We start from the raw sequence: 26546 nt of genomic DNA on the forward strand, positions 1-26546 counted from the left end.
GGCCTACAGAACTGTGAGAAAATAAATGTTGGTTGTTTGAAGCCACCAAATTTGTGATAATTTCTTACAGCAGGCACAGGAAATTAATACAATTACCAATGCAGTGAAAGCCACTGGTGTTTCCCGACCCAACTGCAACTCACTCCTTCTATCTCAGGAGGTAACTAAGACCTTGAATTTGACATTTATAATTCTGAGTTTCATTCTACTTTGATGACGTGTGTGTATTCCAAAATAATGTCATTTTATATATTCTACTGTATCATTCCACATTTTCCTTTTTGCTTTTATGCTTCTGCATATTTTTGTTTATATATATAAATATATACATGTTATATATATTTACATATAACATAGATAGATAACCATATTATATATGGTGAAACATGTCACTCTAGTTCACTTTTACTGTTGCATAGTATTCCAGTGTGTGTGTGTGTGCATGCGCGCACATACTCCAATTTTAAAATCAGTTTTTCTGCCAATGGATATTTATTTAGGTTGTTTATAGTTTTTCAGTCTTTCAGACAGCAGCGCAACGAAGATTTTTGCACATGTCTTCTTGTGCCCACGTGTGGAGTGTTTGTAAAGTATTTACCAGAGGATGCAGTTACTGGATCAGAGCTTATGTCATCCTCAATTTGGCTAGACGCTGCCAAATGGCTCTGATAAAATATCAATGTACGCTTGGTGGGCTGGATTCTGACATCAGTAGATTTCAGGAAGGGGAATGATGTGTACCAAAGGTGCAGGCATGGGAAACACAGGCGGCGGTGAAAGACCCCCTCTCCCCTTGCTAAAGGCTTGTTTAAGTAACCTGATGTCCCCACAGCACCCCCTGTCCCCTTGCTGAAGGCTTGATTGTTCCCATAGCCGAATGACAACATATATCCTGCACAAGCAGGATGTCTGTGATCACCCGGTCTGTCAAAAGAAAAGACAAATGAAAAGTAAAATGTAACTGGGACTTTCCAGAGTGCTGACCCAAGGAACCACCAGAACGCCCTGACCCCAACGCCCAATCATGCCTGAAACAAATTAATCAATTACACTCCTGTAACCATAGGATCGCTTCCCGCCACCGCCTCCCGCCAGAACAAACCATTATGTCCTTGCCTTGAACACAGTGCCTGACAATGCTTGATTTAAGTTAACCAATCAGATCCCTGTAACCAAGCATCTGCTTCTGTAAGCTCGCTTCCCGCCACCCCAACCTTGCCCTATATAATCTGCTCCCCAACTTAGCCCCGGGCGCTCAGCCCACAAAGGCTGATGCTTCCGGCTTGGTGTCTGCTTCTTGGGTGCGGATCGAGGGTTTTTCAGCGGTAAGTAGTCAGTTCTGTTTCACAAAACAGCAGTTCCCATTTGAAGCCTGAAAGCAAATCTGCATTGCGGCGGGGTGGGTGGGGGAGGGGGGGGTCTTCTTGCAATCTTTGCCCTCTTTTGCCCACCGTCTCCCCATTCTGGGACGTCTTCTCAAGAAACAGATACACTCTCTCAAGTAATTGTGGCATGCCTTGGTTGAGACCAGTGGACTGGGTGCCTGAGAAGGAGCAAAGGGAGAGGGGGCAGGTAAACTGGGCTGGGAGGGCCACCGGGAGAGCTGAGATGTCACCCAGGAGAACGCAAGCAGGTGGCACCCAAAGTCTCCAGCAGAAGCGAGCACCGGCCCCTCTGCAGGTATCTGGAGGCACCAGGAAGGCTCTAGCACGTTAGGGTAAGAGATTTGGAATAAAGGTTGGCATTTGGCCTCTGAAAACCCTTCTTTCTCTCAAGTCCCCTTTGTACTGTGCTCACTGAGAGTGACTTTATAATTCAGCTTGATGTTGCTTCCCCCCACATCTGGATGCACTGAACATGCTGCAGAGCTGGCTGAAGATTGGCATTCTAGATTTTAATTATAACTGGCAGTCCAGGAACAATGTAATCCATCCCATGCCTTTGCCGAATGTAACAAGTTATATGAATAAAATGTGAGTATCCCTCTGAAAAAATGTATACATCCAAATAATGTATAGTTTGAAAAAGCCATGTATATTGATTAAAAAAATAAAGTGTGTAAGTGTATGCATGTGTGTACATTGATAAGGGTTAGAAGGGGATACAAAACAATGCAAAGAGTTTGTCTTTTAAGTTTATGATTCATTTTCCCTGTAAAGGTACAGGTACTTTCTTCTTTTTAGGAAAAGCTGCACTTCATTCATCCCGTGCAAAACTATAGAACGATAAAAGTCTGATCTGGAAGGGTCATTGGAGATACATCATCTGGTTCAGCTCTTTCAGTGACATGTCGGGGAGGGGGCAAGGCTGCCAGGGGAGGGGGCTGCTGGGGTGAGCTGCTGGTTTGCCTGCGGCTAAGAGTAGTGCTAGATCCCATCCCAGAGCACTTTCCACCAAGGCGCCTCAGCATTGCCAGCTTGTTCTGCATTGCTGAGAAATGTTAGATAACTCTTGATGAGCCCGTTTTAAATTTCATATTTGGCATTTATTCAAGGTAGTAATTTTAGCATATGAGTTGACCATATTTTATTTACCCAAAGGATACAAACATAGTGATTCAAAGGGACACCTGCATTCCAATGTTTGTAGCAGCAATGTGCACAACAGCTAAACTGTGGAAAGAGCCCAGATGTCCATTAACAGATGAATGGATAAAAAAGGTGTGATATATGTAGACGACAGAATATTATGCAGCCATCAAAAAAGAGAAATCTTACCACCTACAATGACGTGGATAGAACTAGAAGGTATTATGCTAAGTGAAATAAGTCAATCAGAGAGAGAAAATTATCATACGATTTTACTCATATGTGGAATTTAAGAAACAAAACAGAAGATCACAGGAGAAGGGAGAGGAAAAATAAAAAGACAAAAATCAGAAGGAAGACAAACCAAAAGATACTATTTTTTAAAAATCAGCATATAATACATTATTGGTTTCAGGGGTACAGGTCTGTGAATCATCAGGCTTACACATTTCACAGCACTCACCATAGCACGTACCTGCCCCAGATCCATAACCCAGCCACCCCACCCCTATTTCCCACCCCCCAGAAACCCTCAGTTTGTTTTGTAAGGTTAAGAGTCTCTTATGGTTTGTCTCCCTCCTCGGTCCTATCTTCTTTCATTTTTCCCCTCCCTACCCTCCACGACCCCCTACCCTGCCTCTCAAATTCTTCATATCAGAGAGATCATACGGTAATTGTCTTTCTCTGATTGACTTATTTCACTTAGCATAATGCCCTCTAGTTCCACCCATGTCATTGCAAATGGCAAGATTTCTTTCTTTCTTTTTTTTTTTTGGTGGCTGAATAATATTCCATTGTATATATACACCACATCTTCTTTATCCATTCATTAGTTAATGGGCATCTGGGCTCTTTCCATAGTATGGCTCTTGTGGACATTGCTGTGAAAAACAGTGGGGTCAAGAAGCCACTTCAAATTACTACATTTTATCTTTGGTGTAAATACCCAGTAGTGCAGTTGCTGGGTCATAGGGTAGCTCTATTTTCAACCTTTTGAGGAATCTCCATACTGTTTTCCAGAGTGACTGTACCAGCTTGCGTTCCCACCAACAGTGTAGGAGGGTTCCCCTTTCTCCACATCCTCGCCAACATCTATTGTTTCCGGAGACTCTTAATCATAGGAAACAAACTGAGGATTGCTGGAGGGGAAGTGGGTTGGGGGGAAGGGGTAAGTGGGTGATGGGCCTTAAGGAGGGCACGTGATGTAATGAGTACTGGGTGTTACAGACAACTGATGAATCATAAACTCTACATCTGAAACTAATACTATATGTTAATTAATTGAATTTCAATAAACATTTTTAAAAAGTTGATCATATTTAACAAATATTTAGGGGTGCCTGGTTAGCTCAGTTGGTTAAGTGTCTGATTCTTGCTGATGCCAGCACCCTAACACATTAATTGCTTTCAGTTTCTCTGCTCCATGCTAGGTGTGGAGCCTGCTTAAAAAAACAAAACAACGGGGCGCCTGGGTGGCTCAGTGGGTTAAGCCGCTGCCTTTGGCTCAGGTCATGATCTCGGGATCCTGGGATCGAGTCCCGCATCGGGATCCCTGCTCAGCGGGGAGCCTGCTTCCTTCTCTCTCTCTCTGCCTGCCTATCTGTCTACTGTGAACTCTCTCTGTCAAATAAATAAATAAAATCTTTAAAAAAAAAAAAAAAAAAAAAAAAAAAACAAAACAAAACATGGGGTACCTGGGTGGCTCGGTCAGTTAAGCATCTGACTCTTGATTTTGGCTCAGGTCATAATCTCAGAGTTGTGAGACTGAGCCCCAGAGTGGTGAGACTGAGAGGTTCTGCACTCAGAGAGGAGTCTGCTTTGGGATTCTCTCTCTCCCTCTCCCTCTGCTGTCCCCCACCCACCATACACACACACTCTCTCTCTCAAAGATAAAATAAATCTTAAACAAAACCCCTCAGATATTTAAAAATTTTAAAAGTTTGTCATATTATCAAAGTGAAAGTGATTGTTTTTTGGGGGAAATCTTTATAAAATTACATGATATTTAGACAACAATCAAATAAAAACTTTCTAAATTACCTGAGAGCCTCCTTCATGTCTCCTAGAAGCATGCAGAGGACCTTGTTGGTAGTAAATAAAGATTGCTTTAACAACACATCCTATATTCACAGAATAAATCATCATTTCAAACATTGGGATTATGGTGGGATGGGAGAACAATCCAGAAAGGGCTGCAAGTCTGAGGTAGTTACTAGAAGAAAAAGCTTCTTTCTTGCTTGGTGCTCGACTTCCCAGAGGGTCAGGTTGAACTAGAAGGAAGTCTTAGGGTCTAAAGTTTTAAGGCCTACAGTACAAATATCTATAGCAAAAATTAGCAAAGGGGAAGATCACCTTGTAATGCCAGCACCCTAACACATTAATTGCTTTCAGTTTCTCTGTTCACTTTTAGTCCTTGATTTTATGCCTTCATTCCATGTAACTATAAGTATAGCATAGATACAATGGTACATTCTTTTTTCACTCAACATTATAATGTGAACACTTTTGTCTTAGTGCTATTTTGGTTGCAAGGAACACTCAGTTAAGCTAAATTACCTCAAAAAAAAAGAAGGTGTGTGTGTGTGTGTGTGTGTGTGTGTGTGTGTGGCTAATCTTGCACAAATTCTAGGATGGAAAACTAAGACAGTTAAGCTCCATGGGAACTGGAGCCAGGACACAGTAAGCCATCAGCTAGGGAGCTGCTTTGTTTGGGTGGGGTCTCTGCTCATCTCTGTCTTGGGTGGGGTCTCGGCTCATCCCCGCGTTTCTGTTCCACACCCTTGTAAACTTCAGTTGTGCAACACCAACAACGAGCACCCCAAACGTGACCTCACAGTTCCAGAATTTTCAATCATCCTCTCTCCAGATCTCTTAAAGCCAGATCCTGATGTGATGGACCTCATTTATCTTTTCCATCCAGTTAGGCCACAAGACTCAGAGGTTTCTTCTCAGCCTGTGGCCTGGCCATCACTAGTCCAGGCGGATACATCTCGGTTCCAGACACCAGCTCTGCAGGGAGCAAGGCCACGTGCAGGGACGCCACCCCCCCACCCCAAGCACTGCGTGTGGCCCGGCAGGCCCCAGCTCTCTGGTGGCTGCCTTGTCTTTGTAACTAGGAACTTTAATGAATGCACGTGAAGTCAGGGTCTAGCATTTATGATCCCGTCCCACTGCTGGTAGGGTTAGCTTCTGTTTAGCTCCTTTTGGTTTGGGGGCTGCTACCACTAAAACTAATGGACATTTTTGTGCATCCTTCTTCCTTTTCATCTGGATTATATAATCTTCCAATCCCATTGAAATGGCATTCTCTGAGCACCCTCAGGATATAAGACGTAACCTTACATTTTTTTGTTTAAAAAGTACCTATATTTGCTAGAGATTTGTACATAGGCAGTTATAGGCCAAAATAAGAGGATGTGATAGCTGGGATTTGCTTCAAATCCTCTAGGAAAAATATTGGGGGTCCTGGGGAGGTAGCCGAAACCAGACTGGTGAGATGTTGATGACTGTTAGAGCCCATCATAGTTCATGGGAATTATTCTCTACTACTGTCTCTCTTTTGCTGTTTTCCTCACTTCTCTTCCTTTCCTCTCCCTTCTAGATTTTTCTGTTCTTTTCCCCATGTATTCTTTTGCTACTTGATGGCCGCATACCTCCCTCTGGATTACCCGAGAAAGTTTTTCTGTGGCTTCATCACCCCTGATATCTGTTTCACAGGTCCCCTTTCCTTTACTAGGAAACTGCAGTCCATCCATCTACACACGCAGCCAGTAACTCATTCCCAATGCCCTTTGAGGTTCTGTATCAGGCCAGACACTGTAAAAGGTACTAACTTCAGTCACCTTCATGGTCTTTGATGTTGCCAAATAGGTGTAAAGAGGAATGCAGTCACACCTTATCTTGTACCATGAGTTAAGAGGTCGGTAACACTCTCAGGGATAATAGTATTTGAGAAGAGGAGCCAAGAGCTCTCTGGTCCGTAGGATAAAGCACAGGGCACAATGGCAGGCAGAGCTGGGGAGAGGTCTTCTCCTTCAGTACCTACCTCCCCCTTACCACCTTCTTGCCTGGTAGTTTTCAGACCTTAGGAATGTCAAACTGGAACCTGCAATCTGAGGTCCTATTTATTTAGAAAGAGAAAAAATTGTATCTTTGAGATGCTTGGGATTCTTGGGCGCCCGGGTGGCTCAGTGGGTTAAACTGCTGCCTTTGGCTCAGGTCATGATCTCAGGGTCCTGGAATTGAGCCCCACATGGGGCTCTCTGCTCAGTGGGGAGCCTACTTCCCCCTCTATCTCTGCCTGCCTCTGCCTACTTGTGATCTCTCTGTCAAAAAAAAAAAAAAAAAAAGATGCTTGGGATTCTTGTGACATTTAATAGAAAGCATTAAGGGCGCCTGGGTGGCTCAGTGGGTTAAAGCCTCTGCCTTCGGCTCGGGTCATGAGGTCCCAGGGTCCCAGGATCGAGCCCCGCATTGGGCTCTCTGCTCAGCAGGGAGCCTGCTTCCCTTCCTCTCTCTCTGCCTGCCTCTGCCTACTTGTGATCTCTGTCAAATAAATAAATAAAATCTTTTAAAACAAATAGAAAGCATTAATAGTTTCCAGTGCTCAAGGAAATTCATACCTTATGTTCATGCTGAAAAAGCAAAACTCTCATCAGATGGCTTAATTTTGTCTTCATTTCCCAAAGCATTAGTAGATTACAAATGCTATGTGAACTAAGTGAAATTGCAGGGGAAGAATTCTGAGACCTTTCTTATTTTAAAAGTCATGATGTAAAAATAAAGAAACAAAACCCCAAAAAAACAAAACCTCAAGGTGATTCCCAATTCTCTGAAGTTGGGACACCCAGAGCTATGACTGTGAGACCCCATGGGCGCCTATGTCTTGCAGGGACTGAGACTCTCCCAGAGCTCCCCACGGTTCCCTCCATGTGGTGCTACCTTTGCACACCTCAGCTTGGATTATACATGCATCTATACTTGTCAGTCTCCCTCGCTAGACTGGGAGTTTCTGTGGGATGACAAGGGTTCAATGCCTGGAATACAGCTGGGCTTCAGTAAATATCAGTTGAATGAAAGACACCCAAAAAGTATTTTCTTAAAAAACAAAAATCCCCATAGTCTTCTCTCTTATTGATTCTCCCCTGCACAGACTCCAAGATGGCCCCCTAATTTAGCCTGACTCTGAGGACCTCCTGATGAGAAAATAAATACTTCAAAGAGACTGCCTGTCAGAGACTCAAAAAACAGAAGTGATTCCCCCCTAAAGGAATGCCCACTGCAAGATGGGGACACTTGGATTCAGGCCACCCACCACTGGCCTTTGCCACCAGCTGTCCCCTTCCAGAAACAGGATTGTTACCTTTAAACTGTGACTGCTTCGTTTCTTTCAGCAGAACTGTTCAGGGATCTCCAAACATAAGCTTATAATGAAAACCCCACAATAACCAATTCAGAATCTACTGTGAGCACAGCAGGTCAGCAACAAGTTTATTATTAGACTGGCAAGGTCACAGACTGGTGCATGGCTAAGTGTTTGGGCCAACTCTCCTTGACTTTCTCTGCATGGGTTTCTGCTGTCAAATTTCCCTTCTTGGTGTTTGCAATGGTTTGCGGTGGTGCGTTTGTCTTTATCTTTATGGGGGTGGGGAGCAAAGCAAAAGAAGTAACAGGAAGTAATGCAGGTTCCCTCGAGCCTCTCACAGTGACTCAGGGCAATTCACTTGATCAGTGATAGTCATTTTCTCAATGTCAATGTCATTAGAGGTCAGGATATCTTTTAGATAGGTCACAGTTTCTGGAGGGAGATAAGGGTTTCTTCCCAAGATCCAAACATGATCCATGTGAAAAAGCCAGACGATTGTGGTGCAGGAGTACACGAGGGCGTAGTTCTCGTAGTCGGTGGCCAGAACCCAGTATGGAGCCGATGGCATCACTGAGAACCAGATAAGGGCAGTGTTAAGCGGGAACAGGGCAAGAGGAACCTTCCTCTCCAGGACCCAGGAAGTCAGGGTCCTAGTTCTTCTACATTAGTGCTTCTTTTTCTTTTTTTTTTTTTTTTAATCTTTTTTCTTATTTATTTACTTATTTATTCATTTGACAGAGAGAGATCACAAGCAGGCAAAGGCAGGCAGAGAGAGAGAGAGGAGGAAGCAGGCTCCCTGCTGAGCAGAGAGCCCGATGCAGAACTCGATCCCAGGACCCTGAGATCACGACCTGAGCCTAAGGCAGCGGCTTAACCCACTGAGCCACCCAGGCGCCCTACATTAGTGCTTCTTCTTCTTCTTTTTTTTTTTTAAAGAGGTCATCCCTCATCAGAGATACCCACTTTTTTTTTTTTTTAAAGATTTTATTTATTTATTTGACTGAGAGAGATCACAAGTAGGCAGAGAGGAAGGCAGAGAGAGAGAGAGGAGGAAGCAGACTCCCTGAGCAGAGAGCCCGATGCGGGACTCGATCCCAGGACCCTGAGATCATGACCTGAGCCGAAGGCAGCGGCTTAACCCACTGAACCACCCAGGCGCCCTACATTAGTGCTTCTTAACTCTGAATTCATGTGGGAATCTTATGGGAGCTTTAAAAAATCCTAGGCCACCACCTTCAGGCCTGCCCACATCCTGATGTGGAGGTGACTGGAACTCCTGAAGTCTCCCCCAGTGATTCCAGTCTGCAGCCCGAGCTCAGAGCCATCATTCTGGATCCTCCCTCCCTGGCAGCAGATTGGTGACGGTTCATAGGGAATTTTGTTGGACGCCCTAGACTAATAGGCTGACTGAGCACTAGTACAAATGGAGGCACCACTTAGATAAGTGGAGTCAAGAATGTGAAGTCAGGGGATGCCCGGGTGGCTCAGTTCACGATTTCAGGGTCCTGGGATGGAGTCCGACATCAGGCTCCCTGCTCATCGGGAAGTCTCCTTGTCCCTCTGCAGCTCCCTCTGCTTATGTGCGCTCTCTGCACCCCCCCCCCCGACAAATAAATTTTAAAAAATCTTTAGAAGAAAAGAGAATGTGAGGTCAGGGGCCCCAGGCTTTCCAGGTCTGTACTTCCCCGCTTCCTTTAGAAACTGCCTGGGGAAGGAATTAAGGACTAATGTTGATTTGTTGTTCTTTTTGTGTGATCTTCAAAAGTTCCTCTGTTCTTAAGAATATGGTAAATCAGGTGGTAACAGGTTAAAAACTCTCACAAAGGGCCTACAAGGATTCATTGAATGACATCTGCCTAGTATCAAAATTTCAGCATTAATGGGTCCTTATGGAAAAAGAGGGAAGATTTACCTTCTCCATCTGAATCCAGAAACTTCCTCTATTAACTTAACCTCCACACCGCAGTCCAAGGCAAGGAAAAGTCATAGCCTACCTTGTTAAAGTTAAGTGGAATATGAACCCAAATGCAGAAAGCTGTGAGCTGACCCCATAAGAACAAAAGATTTCGACACATATCCCATCATGGGTGGTTTGCTTTCCTGGGTTTCAAGCATCCCACCTCCTCCACTCCAAAATAATCCCCGTTTGCCAAGCCAAACCATATCTCAACACTCGTGAATGACCATGAGAAGCTGGACAAAGGAGGCAGTGTGTGAGAGGTTAGAGCTTGGCTGGGCGTCAAAGACCCAGCTGGTCATCAGTATAATACAAGAGGGCCAATCCAGATGACAACTCAGCAAGGTCCCTCCTCTGTCTGACTTTCTACCTGTTTTATAAATATGAAAAAGGAAGGACACTTGGAGGATGCCTGATGGATAGAAGCCTGTACAAGGCTACGGGGCCCACACTGAGTGCGGTTTCTGACTTACCTTTCTAGCCCTGTTGGTGCCTGCCTGCTGGGCTCCCCATGAGAAGCTCGTATTTGTCACATATCTGCTATCTGTGACTTTCCACTGCTTTGTGTGTTCCCAGCTGGACTCTGCAACCCTGAGCTGTCTGGAGGAAATGTTCTTCCAACCTCTTTTGGTGATGGCCTCATGCCCCACCTGCACACAGCCAGGAGTTCACATGCTGTCTTCCTCCCCCAGGGTCTAGATCTCAAGACCCATTTACCCAGATGTTTCTTCTCAGCAAAGGAAATTTCCATGATTCTGTATTAGAGAACTCTGACAGCCTCCTACTGCTTCTGGGAGGCACTTCAACCCAGGAACATGGCTTTTGAGGCTCTACCCAGTCTTGTCTTGTGCTCCACGTATCTGCCCATCCTCTGGGCTTCTCTCTGCAGGCCTTTCCTCTTGCCATTCTTGCACTTGGGACAGCCTTTCCCATAATCCCCCACACAACCTGGAAGACCCAGTGCAAACGTCTGATCCTCCACCAGAATACATCTCCTCCTCCTCTGCTTGCCCTGCCAGGAGCTCCTGCCTCTTCCAGCTCCTGTTCCAGGCTTCTTTTGTAAGGTCATGCCCATAATATTTGGCCTTGCCTCCTATCCCCACCCCTCAATTGAGAGTTTGGGGTCCTATGTTTTGGTCCCAAGTCTGCCTCTAATTAGTCCAGTGACCTTGCCTCCATCATCTAGCTCTTCTGCACTTGGACTTTCTTATTTGTGATATAAACAAGAGAAACTGACATGTACAAAGCCCCTTCCGTTTACGGAGCATTTGCCATCTCATTTACCTTTGCGACACTGGGCACAGAGGTGACGATATCTGCCTATGGTCACATGTGCAGGAAGAACAGTTTTCATCTCCCAGCGTTCCTATCTTGGTGTATAAAATAAGAGTGTCCTCTCTGCTCCCTTCTACGGGCTTGATGGGGGGTGGGAGGTAGTGATTCCTCTTGCAGCTGTGACTTCAGTATCCGCCACTTGGGTGGGGAGAGGGAACTTCGAGCACACTGGGAATTAAGAAATCTCACATTTCTGACCTGCCTTCTCCCATGTGTCTCTATCAACAGTAAAACTAGTATTTGGTGTTTTCTCTGTTGCCCGTGTCCATTCCTCCATGAGCCCAGAGCTCAGAGGGCACATGCCCATGATCAAATATCCCTCAGAGAAACCCACAGTGTGGCCAGAAAGTGGCAGACAGAGCTGGGGCTCAGATTTGCCTTCACTGTTATCTCTTGCTGTCAAGCTTCTGTGCATATCAATTGTTCTGCTAAGAACACCATTATTAACTATTACTAACCAGTAATGTTTCCAGCCTCTGTTTCCTGGGGGGGTGGGAGAGGTGGGAAGTGGGAAAGGCGGGATTGGTTATCCTACTGCTCAGACCCTGTGTGCTGTTCTCTGTGCTTCCTCTAGGGAAACGTGGTAGTTTTTAATAGAAAATCGCCTATGTACTTGTCAGTATCCACACTGGGGTTTAAGTTCCTCAGGGACAAGCCCAGCTCTGTCTGGCTCATCATTGTATCTTTGGTGCCTAGCCCTGAGCTGCATGTAGCCGGTGCTCAACAAATAATTATGTATTAAGTCATGACAGGTGACACCCAGATGTGACAGGAGTGTTCCCACCCAGGGCTCTAACTTCTCATGTGAGGTAGAAAAGGCTCTAGCTTTCCGTTTGTGTATCTCTTATCCCTGAAACCTCCCAAGGGAAGTGAATACTTACACCAGAAAAACTTAACTCCCAGCTTGGCAGGCTCTGTAAGGTTGCCCTGGGTGGCTTCGCCTTCGATTTGATTCACAGTTCCATCAGATCTGCAATGCGTTAAAACAAAAAACAAAAAAAAAAAAAAAAAAAAACAATGAAAAACCTTAACTCATGGGAAGCCAAAAATCAGTGAAAGGCAAGATGTGTGACACTAAGGACCAGGGCGGCAAGAATGTGATTGCTGGTTAGGAAGGCTCTGTCCCTTCTCCTTTGTCACTGTCTCACACCAGGCGGAAGCAAATGGCCTTGGAGTGATAAGAAACAAGAACTGAAATGCTCCAGGACTGGATAACATGTTAGGCCTTTGCCCTTTAGGGCTATTTTTTGGGTCCTGCAAGGCCATTTCCCATTCTCAGGCTCCAGAGGGAGGGAGTAAAAGAGAAGGAAAAAACAAACAAATGAAACAACCCAACACACTAAGAAGATTAGCTTCTTTAGAAACAAGAAAGAGCCAAAGGAAAAAACAAACAAACAAACAAACAAAAAAAAAATGAGGACTGCTGGAAGTCTGGAGATCTGCAAGCTTTCCCTGCTCTTGGGGTCTCAGTGACATCTGTCCCATAAAGGCATTCATTCACCTGAGCTCCAAGACCCCTATCCAGCCCAGCAGGCTTCTGACTGAGTGTGGAAGGTTTTGACCCTGGCCAGGTACAGCAGGCAAAGAGAAAACATTTGTGATTCTCAGAGATGTTGAATGAGAAGAAATGCCCATCTCACAACGAGTGCCACCTTCCACTTACAATTGGCAGTGTCATTTCTTTCTTAGTGGTTTATAAAATGGTGGTGTTTCTGAAGTGATGGTCTCAGATTGGATGAAGTACTTTCACTCTTTTGAAGGGAGCTGGCTCCATTTCCGGGTAACTGGCCATGACCTTGGGGACCTGGGGGAACGGGAAAAGGCCTGGGGATAGACTGAAGGAAGGTGCTCACATATCACAGGGCTCTTTGAGGACACTGAAGGATGAGGAGCCCATTTGTCTCTCCTCAAGGGGCAAACTAAAACTAGAGGAGTAGCGTGTGTTAGAAAGTCAGTAGGAGGGGCGCCCAGGTGCCTCAGTGGTTTAAGCCTCTGCCTTTGGCTCAGGTCATGATCTCAGGGTCCTGGGATCCAGCCATGGGCTGGGCTCTCTGCTCAGCAGGGAGCCTGCTTACCCCCCTCCCCTGCCCCCTCTCTGTGTGCTGTTCTGCCTACTTGTGATCTCTCTCACTCTCTATCAAATAAAGAAAGTCAGTAGGCTATGTTTAGTGTTGATGTCCAGAAACCAGACAAGAAACAGGTAAGGAAGGAAGGCAGAGGTACTCTGATGCTGTTGGATATGCTGCTGGATGTCTGTCCTCAAGTAGGGCTGGAGACCAGACCCTGAGCTGTCGCCTGGAACTCCACTGGGAAGACAAGAAGAAGGTCCGTTTCCATCTGCATATGGTTGCTTAGCAACAAACCAGCCTCTTCTCAACAGACTCCTCCCCTTTCCTTCATCATTTATGCTTTGTCCAGAACAGTTTCCAAAAAAAATTCTCTGATCATAAGCTCACAGTTTGATCATGGGAAAAACACACATGTCTTTTTCAAGGGAGGCAGCAGTATCTATTAAATGATTAGACCACACCAAACACTGTTCTAAGTGATTTGCACGTGTTATCTCACCCAAAGCTCACAAAGCCCTAAGGGAGGGAAGTTTTATGATTATCGCCATTTTACAGAGAGGAAACGGAGGCTTAGAGAATGAGCATAAATCACTGAAGATCCCATTGTCAGTATCTGGCAGAACCAGGATTTGAAACTGGGCAGCCTAATTCCCCAGCCTGAACCCTTCAGCTCCCAGCCCTGTGCCAGCTGCCCTGGCCCTCAGGTTCTCCGACCCTGGCTAAGAGTACTTTGCTCAGACTCCATGCTGTGCCTCTCTGCCCATTTGACAGTACTCCTGAGAGGAAAACCGTTCCCCTCTCCTGAACTAGCAAACCTTTCTCTGTGTGCCCTTGAATCTTAAACAGACGTGACCCTGCAGGCTAAGCAACCTAATACTCAGGATACGGTTCCAGACGACTCCCCGCCAGCTCCGAAGGAGAGGTGAAAGAGGTTTGGGATCTGTGTCATGGCCTGACTCTTGGTCACAGAATGGGACAAAATATTTGAAATGAAATCACTGCAACTTTAGATGGCTGCCTGCCTCCCAATTCCTGGAGCCTTTCCTGGGCTCTGAAATAAGCTGGTTTTCTCTTTATAGGCCCTTAAGAGTAAGACTCTCACTCTTGTATGTACGCAGGGCCAGGAGTCACCCCCCTCCCCCGGTATCTTGGCACACAGGAAGCTTAGTGGATAGTAGGATAGCCACACGAAGCCCTAGTAACTTCCAGGCTGGGTTGTGGTTGTTTTTTTGGAGTTGACACTGTTCTCAGATCCTGTAGGGAACAGGAAGGACAACCCTTCATCCCCAGCCTTCCTTTCATGTGTCCTCTGTCCTCTTCCTCATTTCACTTCTTAAATTTCCGTGGTGTTACTTACAAGCTGTGTGGCCCTTGGGAAATTACTTGACCTCTCTGTACCTCAGTTTCCTCTTCTAGAAAAATGAGGTTAATAACAGCATCTACCTCAGGGTCGCTATGGGGATGAAATGAATATGCACACTCATTTACATATACATACATATAGGTCCACATGTGTACAGGTGTGTACAAAATAGTGCCTTGAACAAAGGAAGTGCTTAATATCTGTCACTATTTATTGTTGCTCTTATTTTTGTTGTGGAAGGTAGGAACTTTTTCTGGGGCTCTTTTAAAGTTTACATTTGCTTTCTAAAGTATGAATTTTTGTATCAAATAGAAATCCATTAGAAGCTCCCAGTAATAAAAAAGTATACTTTTCTAAGCTTTCCTGTCACAAAACCCAGAGGTTTATGTCTGTATCTAATAGTCAAAGTTGTCTGGAGATGGAATAAAATGTCATGGAAGGCAACGAGCTATCCATTCCTGGAAGGATTCAAGCAGAGTTGAATGTCCTCTGTCAGTAGATAATGTACAAGGGTTTCTCTCTTGGTTTGGGAGATCAGATGAGAACATTCCTCCCCTTGTCCTCTACTGAGTATCTATTTCACAATTAAAGTGGGAACCCTACTGTTTGGGGTCCCATTGAGTCCCAAGTGCCTTTCCTGGGGAGTACATATACAACAGGTACATAATACAGGGAGTACACAATAGAGTAAGTACACAATACAGTAAAATGCTCTGCCAGTGGTCTTACAAATAAATGAGTAGTTCCTCGCACCTCCCCCCCTACCCGCCATGCCCCGCCATTCCGCTTGCCAAGAGTCATCATCTCAGGACCTGCTGTGAACAGGCAGTGCATACCCAGCCGCAATGGCATCCCCTTTGAACTAGACTGCAAGGACACCCAGTCACCCCAGGACAGCTCTCTGGTGGCTGGCTCCAGGACTGTGCTGCTTTTGAAACCACAGCCACTCACCTCAACTCCTGGTTTACCACTTTGATGTTTCCGTTTTCCATTAACGAGTAGTTGGCCTGGATGCAACTTCCCTTCTCAAAGCTCACCGGGATCTTCTCAATTTCATACCATCGTCCAAGATACTGCAGAGATAACAACAAACAGAGAAAACTCTGTGGTTCTCTGGGGACCTGCAAACTCTCCCTATTGTTGTCTTTTAGAGCAGAGCCCTTTCCTGGGAAACCAAGCAAAATGGGCTGCATTGTTCCCAACAGCAACTGAGCCAGATATTGATTCAAAGGAGAGTAAGTGAATCAGATGTGCAGGTGTTTGTCGAATGCTGCATTTTATTCCCCAAGTGCTTTTTATTTAGATATGTTGTCAGTGGCCCCTCCAGCCAAAATCTATGTGAAATTCTAGACTCTGTAAAAGAGAGGGAGCAGTTCAGATGATGTAAGGTGCCATCTCAAATATTTTGTGATTCTATGAGGCATCTCTGAATTGTGTGCAAAATCAGATATGTTCCTGTGGGGAACTGGAACTCCAGGATTGGCAGAATTCTCCTCATTTGACCCTGGAGAGGGAACTGGTCACAAAGGCTTTTGGCAGGTGATCAGGATTTAGGAGGCTGATATCATTCTTCCCTGGGGGCTTGGTCTCAGTTTATAACTTCATGTACAGAGACAGCATTAAAGGAAGTGTGTGACTGTGGGTGAGGGGAGACAGGTGTTTTCTTGTGTCCATGCACCGTCTTGCATGGAGACTGCTCCAATTTACAACCTCCATGGGGGGGCAATGTGGAATTATCTAGCAAAACTGAAAATACATACAGTGCATATATGAGGTTATTTGCTGCAGTACTGTTTTTAAGAACGAAACACAGGAAACTAGAGTCTAAGTGAGCATTAGTAGGGAATGGGGTCCATAAATGATGGCACATCCATGCAATGGAATGTTATACTCCTTTTCTTAAAGGAGTCATATACAATTACTCCAAGATACATTCAATGAAAAAAGAGCTGGGTGAAAAATAGAGCACATGGAAAAATGGGGGAAAGGGGGGAAAGGTTATTATATTCATTTTTTTATTTTTTTATTTTTATTTTTATTTTTTTTTAAAGATTTTATTTATTTATTTGACAGAGAGAGATTACAGGTAGGTAGAGAGGCTGGCAGAGAGAGAGAGAGAGAGAGAGAGAGAGAGAAGCAGGCTCCCTGCCGAGCAGAGAGCCCGATGTGGGACTCGATCCCAGGACCCCGAGATCATGACCTGAGCCGAAGGCAGCGGCTTAAACCACTGAGCCACCCAGGCGCCCCTATATTCATTTTTTTAAAGATTTTATTTACTTATTTTGAGAGAGAGCAAGCACTAGAGAGAGAGAACGAGAGAGAGCGCAAGCATGAATGGGCGCAGAGGGAGAAGGAGAAGCAGACTCCCTGCTGAGCAGGGATCCTGATGTGGGGCTCCATCCCAGGACCCTGAGATCAGGACCTGAGCCGAAGCAGATGCTCAACCAACTGAGCCCCCCAGGCCCCAATTACATTCATTTTCTGTCCCTGCTATAACAAACAAGTTACCACAAGCTCACAACATGAATTTGTGGTCTCACAGTTCTGTACATCAAGGGAGCTTGGTTAATATCAAGGTGTTGGCAAGGCTGTGTTCCTTTCTAGAGGCTCTAGAGAACTCTGTCTTCTTGCCTTGTCCAAGTTCTAGAGGCCACCCACATTCCTTGGTTGGTGAACTCCTTCCTCCATCTTCAGGGCCAAGCAAAAGCAGGGGACATCCTTATCGCACTGCATCTTTCTGACCACAGCTGGGGAAGATTCTCTGTTTTCAGTGATTAGACTGGGCTCACTGGATAATCCAGGCCACTCTTGCCATCTCCAAGTCTAGAACTTTAATCACATCAACACAATTCCCCTTTCCATGGAAAGTAGCATATCCACAGGTTCCAGGGATCTGGGTGTGGACATCGTTCTGCCTACTGCAGGTATGTATGTATTTGTGGACGTAAACATTATCTCCCAAAAGACACACAGTGAACTGTTTATACTGGTTGCTACTAGAGAGGCAAACTGAGGTGGGAAGGAATAAAGCTTTTCATAGAATGTTCTTTGGTACACTTAGAATTTTGAACCATATGAATATATTTACTTAGTCAAAATACTAATCAAAAGATTTTAGAAATTTATTACCCAACAAGGGAAAAATCGGAGATGCACTCACCTTCAATGGAGTCAGGCTTTGAACTGAGAGTGTCCTGCCAACAGGGGGCAGTATTACGCCAGTCACATGGCTCTTTGCTCAAATCTATACTCCTGTTTGTGACATCAATGTTCCACTCATTTATGAAAGCACATCTTTCCATTAAACTACTGAAATCAACATTTACTTAAAGCACCGAAAAATAAGATGAAAGACCATTTGGTTACCTCGGCATCCTCAAAAAAAGCTCCATTTTATACAAAGCATTTAAAAGAGTTCTATTATTGTTAAGATGAGTTCAGGGCTCCACAATTAAAACCGAGGAAGCGTGATTTTCCAGTAAAGAGGCAACTCGGAGGTTGAAGATTCCTTTTCATGTCATGCTTCTTTATAATTTCATAGTATTTTTCTGAAAGCCGTTTCATGGTTTTGGGTCTGCTTCTCTAACCGCATAAGGAGAGAGCAATGTTTAAAAAGAATTCTGGAGAGGCGCCTGCAGGCTCGGTCTGTTTGGCTTCCAGCTCTTGATTTTGGCTCAGATCATGATCTTGGAAATTGAGAGACTGAGCCCTGCATTGGGCTCCACACTGATTGGGGAGCCTACTTGGGATCCTCTCTCTCCCTGCCCCTCTGCCCCTCCCTGCTCCTGTGCAAGCCCCCCCCTCCACTTCCCACCACCTGCTCTCTCTCTCTCATTCTCACTTTCAAAAAAAAAAAAAGGAAAGAAATGAAAAAAGAATCCTGGAAAAGATAGAAGTAAAACTATCTGTATTTTCAGATAGCATGATTTTGTAATAGAAAATCCCAAGGAATCCACACACACAAGAACTATAGGAACTGATGAATGAAATCAGCAAGGTTAAAGGATACTATATCAATATATAGAAAGCAAACGGGTTTCTACACTTACAATGAACCCTCTATAAGTTATTAAAATTCCACTTACAATAGTATCAAACAAATAAAATACTTAGGAATAAATTTAACCAAAGAAACGCAAAACTTATACTCTGAAAAATATAAAATGTTGTTGAAAGAAAGGAAAGAAGACCTAAATAAATGGAAAGATAATCTATGTTCAGGGACTAGAAGGCTTAAAATTGTTAAGATGACAATGTTCTCCAGATTGATTTAGATTCAGTGCAGTCTTTATAAAAACAAAACAAGAGAGAAGCACAGTGGAAACATGTTGGGCCCATAAAAACAAAACAAAACAAAAAACAACTCTGCTTTTTTACAGAAATTGACAACCAGATCCTGAAATTCATATGGAAATGAAAAGGATTCAGACTAGCCAGAAGAACAAAGTTGGAGGCCTCATATATTCTAATTTCAAAACTTACTACAAAGCTATAGTAATCAATACTGTATAGCACTAGCATAAAGATGGATATATATAACAATATAATAGAATTGAAAGTCCAAAAAATAAACTCTTACATATATAGCCAATTGATTTTCAACAAGGATGCCAAGATTATTCGATGGAAGAATAGTCTTGTCAACAAAAAGTTCTGTGACAACTGAATATCCAAAATAATAAAGTTGGACTTCTAGATCATCCTATATACAAAGTTTAACTTAAAATGGACCGCAAACTTAAATGTAATGATTAAAACTAAAAAAAAAAAAAAAAAACCTCTTTTAAGAAAATATAGAAATTAATCTTCATAACCTTGCATTAGGTAATGAGTTTTTTAGAAATCAAAAGCACAAGCCACAAAAGAAGAAAATAGATAAATTGTAACTCATTAATATTAAAAACTTTTTTGCTTCAAAGGACACATTGATAAAGTGAAAAGAGAATCCACAGGATGGGGTAAATATTTGCAAATCCTATATCTGATAAGAGACTTGTATCTAAAACGTATAAAGAATTCTCAGAGCTCAACAATTAAAAGATAAATAACCCAAGTAAAAGATGGGCAAAGGACTCAGACATTTCTCCAAAGAAGATATACAAATGGACAATAAATGCATGAAAAGATGCTCATCATCATTAACCATCAGAGAAATACAAATCAAAACCACAATGAGATACCACTTTGTGCCCTCTAAAATTTTAAGGGCTATAATCCAAAAGATGTGATAACAAGTGTGAGCAAAGATACGGAGAGATCGGTGTGAGACACTGCTGGTGGGAATGTAAAATGGTGATGCAGCTCTTTTGGAAAACAGTCTGGCAGTTTCTCAAAAGATTAACGTGGAGTTACCATATGACCTAGCAATTCTTCCAGCTATACGCCCAGAACTGAAAATGTATGTCCACCCAAAAAACTCCCATAAAGACAAGCACACAAAAATCTTACACATGAATGCTTGTAGCAGCATTATTCCTAATAGTTTAAAAGTGTAAACAACCCAAAGGATGAACAGATAAATAACATGTGGTATTATCCATGCAGGAGAATATTATTTGCCAATGAAAAGGGCTGAAGTATAGATGCATAGTACAGTATGGATGAACTTTTAAAATATTATGTTGCGTGAAAGGAATCAGTCTAAAAAAAACCACATACTGTATGATTCTGCCCCTATGAAATGTCCAGAATAGGCAAATTCATAGGGAGAGCTGATTGCCTGGGGCTGGGAGGAGGGTGGGAAATGGAGAGTGACTATTTGTGGGTAGGAATGATGAAAATATTCTAAAATTGATTGTGGTGATGGTTTCATAACTCCGATTATACAAAAAAATAGAAAGTGAACTTTAAACAGGTGAATTATGTGTTATATGAATTATATTTCAGCAAAACTTTCTTAAACATCCCGCTTCACGCCTCAAGGGACTTTTGTAAATATAGTCCAATTATAATTATCAAAGTGTCTTTGGATTTTTACCCCCAAACAGAAATATAATTCAAATTCCCTGGATTTTTTTCTGGAAAATCTACCATAGCTTAGCAGGGTTGCCTGAATAAAGGGACCAGCCTGTAACAGTTATAGAGTGAGCGATGTAAACTGTACTGTATGTGTCCTTCCTACCTCCCCTGTGTGACTCTGTAGACGGTGCTCCTTCCCCACAACCTGCAGGCTCTGAGCTCTCGTCCCTCACTCCTGTACCTAATCCACCCCAAGAGGTCCCAACACTTATTCATACTGAGGAGTGAGTGACTGATAACAATTTTAATATTGCCCATCATGAGTACTGGCTCTTAAAAAAGATCCAAACTTTCTATTAAGGAGAAAATGTCTTAAGAGCGAGACTCTAGGCATGAGTTCATAGCAATGGAAACCTTTCCTGTTTCCACTAGCTGCCTCCTTCTCCTATTCCCGGCTTGTAGATATGCACATATATACACAGGAAGGCTGGGCCTGATCCCAGGAAGAAAAGCCACATATGGGGACCTGGTTATACTGGAATCTTTTTAGTGCAGGTAACAAGAAAGCCTCTTGGGGAAGTTCCGTCCTCTTCTAGGTCCTGCGGGAGGAACTCCTGGGTGCCCAGCACTGTGGCGAAGCCTGGTCTTGAATCCCCCCTCTGCGTGGATTAGCAGGGCGACCTGGGTCGGTGATGAGCTGTCTGACATTGAGCTTCTTCATCCGTAGAATACGGAGAATAGCCCTGTAGCTGCTGCCTGCCCATCAACTACGGCGTGTCCTCTCAGCCTAGCTGGGTTCACCTCTGCCACCTGGACAATTCCCACGAACACGCTGCTAGCTGCCCACCTTGAGCTCACATCTCCCCCTTTGCCGGAAGACCTTGCCAGCACCCCAGAGTGCCCACAGCTGGCTCATACCCCCTCCATGGGACAATCTGAGGAGCATTCTACACATTTCCTTAGAGGATTCCCAGCAGGACAGAACCCTCTTGTTAACAGTGTTACTGTTGAGGAATGCACCTTTAGTTACTCTTCTACTTCTCTGTCTGCTTCCCCACAGACCCACATTGCTTCCTGGGATCATCCTCCTCAAACTCTCTGCTCCCCAGTTCTTGCCTGAGTCTGCTTTTGGGGGATCCCCAAAGAGGATAAGTACCTACCCCAAGGTTAGCTGTGGGACTCAAAGCAGAATACTAACTCTGAAGCCTGGCAGATGTTTATTCAAACGGGAGGCAAAACAGATAGGAGGTTAGCCTTTTACCACACCTTATTCACATCAAAGTTCTCCTGCACTGGAGGAGTCGGGCATTTCCCAAGATGGAAGGCTTGTCCGGATGCCGCACTGAAGAGGCTGGCCAGCGCGGAGAGCAACAGCAGCGCGGTCACCATCTTGGGGCTGTGAAGGGAACCGGGAGTTAGGAGAAACAAAGCCGCTTGAGTTGTTCTGGGCTTCCGAGGACATGCAGTCATACGGCGGGGGGGGGGGGCGGATTTCTGGGGACATCTCTGGAGACCTCCCCCTGAACCCTTTGGCAATCGCCCTGCAGGCCACCTGGGTCATCATCTTCAATGGCACTGGGAGGCATTCCACCCCCTGGAGCCTCTCCATACACTCTGTAGCCCCTGGGAGAGCACATTCTGCCTGGTGTTGGAGCTCCTTGGATTTATTTTCCAACTGCTCCCTCACAATTATGCATTTTTCAAGGACAGGCACCCCCAGGACCTGGCAGTGTCAGGCACAATCCAGACTTGTTAATGAAGAGAAAGGATGTGGGGTGGGGGTAGGAAAAGGTTGAAGTTGTCGAGGGAACCGCACGAGAGAAAAAAGATGAACATAAACCGAGCAGACATTTGGTGTGTTAGGAGACTCATAAGAGAGATGCCTCCTTGATCAACAGCCCGCCTCTCATCCCCCCCCCCTTGCTGGGCTGTTCACCAACCAAGAAGTATGCCTGAGACCTGACAGGCAGCTGCGTATTGGGGACCCCAAGGCACCCCAGCTGGGTTCGAATGCAGGCTTTGCCACATACTAAGTATAACTGTGTCCAGTTCACACTTGAGCTTTCCAGGCTATTACGTGGAAATAATAATCATACCAACTCCAGGAAGTTTTGCAAGAATTAAATGAGATGTATAGAGAGAGCATTTCAGGTGGTGTCTGATATAGAGAAAATGCTTCATAAACTAGTTGTTATTACCATGAAAAGCAGACACAAATAATTGTTTCCTGAATTTCTCTTTGGACGTCTGTTGGGAATATTTTTCTTTCTTTCTTTCTTTAAAATTTTATTTATTTGACAGAGAGACAGTGAGAGAGGGAACACAAGCAAGGGGGGTGGGAGAGGGAGAAGCAGGCTCCCTGCTTCTTCCCTGCTCAGCAGGGAGCCCAATGAGGGATTCAATCCCAGGACTCTGGGACCATGACCTGAGCTAAAGGCAGACGCTTACAATTGAGCCACCCAGGTACCCCGTGGGGATATTTTTCATAGATGTGCATTTATTTTTATTTTTATTTATTCTTTTAGTTGCATAGACAGGGAAACCAATGTGCATTTAACCAGAGGCGGACCAGTAGCTGGCAACAGGCATTTCAGCCCAAGCTCCCTTCCCTTCTTCTTGCCCTGACCTCTTTTGTGTGACTCCTTGCCTGTGGCTGCACAGGAGCTATTTCTAGCTCTTTGCCTTTCTCCCTGCAATGAAGAAAACTGAATCCATGGAAGCCAAATGTTCTCAGATCTGAGCATTTAAAAGGATGTGTCATAACAGGAATAATTATAACCACTTTATTATGGTTAAACCTCTAAATAACCTTTAATAATCAATAGCTTTTCTTCTGGAGGTTTCACTGCTCCATTTCCAAAGGAACAGTTACATAATGTGTAAAGCTGCCAGCCAGGGATGGTGGTGGCGGGGTGGTGGCTGAGTCTCCCTTGAGCAAGCCAAGTCTGGGGTAGGACCCCACCTTCTCTGAGAATCCATCTCCCATCGGCTCCTTCCACCACGTAAACAACATCTGTATTTTAACCTTTGGGGAGATGATGGGAATCGCCTGACCTTACAAAAATTTGCATCCATCTCTGAGAAATTCTTAGAACTGCGGAGCTCTACTCTTGGCCCTCAGTAGGCTCCAAGTTCTCTGTGCCTTGGCCAGAACATCCAAACTCAAAGGCTGGTCACACGTTACGCACGTTCTACAGGGCCCCCCAAACTGGCGGGACTTGAGAGGTCCTTTACCCATTCCCCAAACCCCCGAGTGTACAGATGGAAGCTGAATGCCAGAAGGGGCAGAGAGCTGGTACTCCGGGGGCCATCGCCAGCTGTCCATCCTGCAGCGACCCTCAGACAGGTTTCCTTCTGCACACCAGCTGTGGTGACTTTCAGTAAACACCTACCTCTGTAACCTTGATGAGCCTCAGTTCACCGTGTGACAACTACACCAAAAGTCAGTTCCCTGTCTTACTCTGACAAATCTCTTATTACAAGATGTTCTCTTGGGGGCTGAAGCATGTGCTTTAGCTCTGTAGGAGGATTTCAGAGCAAGGCTAATTCTTAGTGTTGCTCGCATCTCTTCCAAAGATGTCTCTCCTTGCAAGAGTTTTACTCCTCTGGTTAAAACTTTCTGCGAGAGTAAGGGTTGATGGCATCCATAATTTCTTTTCCAGGCCCCTCCCAATCTAGCTCATTCCACACTTCTTCAGCACCTTCTGAAGGGGAGGCAGTGAGGAGAGGACTTGGGAGACAAGTTGAACAAAGTGAAGCCATTTTGGTTTTAGGCTAACCCTTAACCAGGAGTTGGCAGGTCATAAAAAGGGTTACAAGTTCTGACCCACAGAGGCCTCAAGACCCCATTACCTCAGGTAATAAAAGCGGTAAAGGTCAGACATTCTTAAAATTGCTCCCTGCAGGTAATTTCACGATCCTAAAACAATGGAAAAACTCACCACTCAATGTAAATGAAAAACCCAAAATTAAAGAGTGAGCCCCTCCCTATATGGTTAATTAAAAAAACTTACAAGACCCTTTATTAGAGGCAAAGGGGTGTCTTTGTCAGCTGGAAGGGGGGACTACTATTTTGTGAGGTAGCTCCTTTCTCCTATACTTAATACATCTTTGTCCCTTTCTCTAAACAGCTTGCTCTCAAATTCTTGCCCTTGCAAGGCCAAGAACCTTCTCAGCAATGGGCCTGAGGCCCTCCCTCTGGATCAAAGGTAAATCACATTATTAACATACACCTGTGAACTTGGGTATGTGTGACCTATATTTTTGCATCATCTTCTAAATACTATTGGGAAATGTCTTAATGAGGGGAGTTTACATATTTTACAAATTATAATTTAGGGGTGCCTGGGTGCCTCAGTGGTTTAAGCCTCTGCCTTTGGCTCAGGTCATGGTCTCAGGGTCCTGGGATCGAGCCCTGCATTGGGCTCTCTGCTCAGTGGGGAGCCTGCTTACCTCTCTGCCTACTTGTGATCTCCCTCTCTCTCTCTGTCAAATAAATAAATAAATCTTTAAATAAATAAATAAATAGAATTTAAATGCTCTTTTAACTGAATATTCAATTACTTAGTAAGAATTCTACTAAGGTTATGGTGCACCCACCCTGGGCCAGCACTAACTCTGTGAACTGAAACTCACAGTCATTGAACTTCCCCATGGAGAAGCCCGGGCCTCAGTATGTTGAATGGGCCCCACCCCGTATGGCCACAATACCCTACCTGTTAGGGTCCCACACTGACATTCTCTTTGTACCCAATGGTGTTAATGAGCCCAGGTTAGTTCCTGCTAAGCTCTGAAGCCAGAACTTCCTTAGGCCAAGTCTCCTAGGAGCCTGTTTTCTTGATGCCTGCGTATTACTGAGGACCTGGTCCCTGATTTTAAAGATCTGCAGATCCAAAGACGACTGGCTTCTGAGATTTCACGTGATAAAACAAAATACATTTCCACAAGTCAGTGGGTCTAAAAAACCCATTTAGCTGCTGAATCCAACAAGAAACCATGTCTTCTCAGGAAAATAGTTTTGTACCACATTGTTAAATGCATTTCTATTCACAGGATGAATTCCAGTTCACTTTTCAGTTAATTTTGTTGCAGCACACCAGTGGATGACAGGTCCCCGTGAACCCATCCAGGACAGTACTGGTGTAGGGAAAATTTTCCTATTGTCTATCTAGCATAGACGAGTGTGCCCAGTGCAAGCAGAAGACTCGGAGATGAGTCAACATGGGTTTGGCAGCCCAGTTCGGCATCTGTTGTCAGTCTTCTCTTGACTTGTTGTTTGGGATAGCTGAACCTCGGTTTCATCGTCTGAAAATGGGGTGGTTAGTATCTACCTTGGAAGGGAGCTTGAGGAAAAATGAGACCAAATTTGCAAAGCAGCAGGCACAAACCCTCCATCGTGTTAGTTACTATTGTTAGCAGAAAAGGGGCCATAGAAAGCCAAGACTGTCTCTAGGATAAGCATCATTCATCATAAATGAAAATTAAAACCACAATACGTACCTTTTTGGTCAAGATGAAGGCAGTCTCCACATGCAAACTCACCCAATTTAGGATGCCTTCTCTTGTTGACTGGCTTCTCCCAAGCTGTTTTATAAGCTTCACAGAGTCATTGATGTTTCATTTTAATGCATGCCACACCCCGCCCAGTTCAGGAAGGCTGGCCTAAAAGCTTAGCTCTGTACCAAACACAAAAATGGGATGTTTTGTCCATCTCCCTCCCCCAGTTTCCTTCACAGCTGCTCCCCGCAAAAGAAACAATGAGATACTGTGTGTGTGCATGTATGTGAGAGCGAGGGAAAGACAAAGTGCATTTCATTCAAAACATCTTTTTTGCTGTGTGGATTTTCTAATTTAATTTTCTCAGTCAGAAATGCACTTTTAAGTTCCAGGAAGATGAGTTGCAACATGTTTTCGAGCATCTGGTATTTATTTTTCATTTTTGTGTAAATGAAAAATCAACAATCTCATTTCC

The 26546-nt window shown here is 44.4% G+C and overlaps 1 protein-coding gene across 1 annotated transcript; it reads right to left on the minus strand.

The window, feature by feature from the left end:
* Positions 1–7979: 7979 nt before the first annotated feature.
* On the minus strand, positions 7980–26229 carry APOD (apolipoprotein D). The gene is made up of 5 exons (XM_004745302.3): positions 26075–26229; positions 21842–21971; positions 15569–15690; positions 12067–12155; positions 7980–8463 (listed from the first exon to the last, which is right to left on the minus strand). The coding sequence occupies exons 2-5, from the start codon at positions 21962–21964 to the stop codon at positions 8228–8230; spliced, it is 570 nt and encodes a 189-aa protein (XP_004745359.1). The 5' UTR covers positions 21965–21971; positions 26075–26229; the 3' UTR covers positions 7980–8227.
* Positions 26230–26546: the final 317 nt, after the last annotated feature.

This window comes from Mustela putorius, unplaced genomic scaffold (assembly GCF_011764305.1).
Source record: "Mustela putorius furo isolate JIRA1106 unplaced genomic scaffold, ASM1176430v1.1 tig00003834_pilon_pilon_pilon, whole genome shotgun sequence".
In the NCBI taxonomy this organism is placed as follows: domain Eukaryota; kingdom Metazoa; phylum Chordata; class Mammalia; order Carnivora; family Mustelidae; genus Mustela; species Mustela putorius.

Excerpts from the sequence above, each read along its gene's own strand:
- APOD (XM_004745302.3), bottom strand. The coding sequence starts at position 21,964 with ATGGTGACCGCGCTGCTGTTGCTCTCCGCGCTGGCCAGCCTCTTCAGT. Across the intron at positions 15,691-21,841 it reads AGAACTTTGATGTGAATAAG|TATCTTGGACGATGGTATGA; the intron begins GTGTGGTAAAAG and ends TTATCTCTGCAG. Across the intron at positions 12,156-15,568 it reads GTGGTAAACCAGGAGTTGAG|ATCTGATGGAACTGTGAATC; the intron begins GTGAGTGGCTGT and ends AACGCATTGCAG.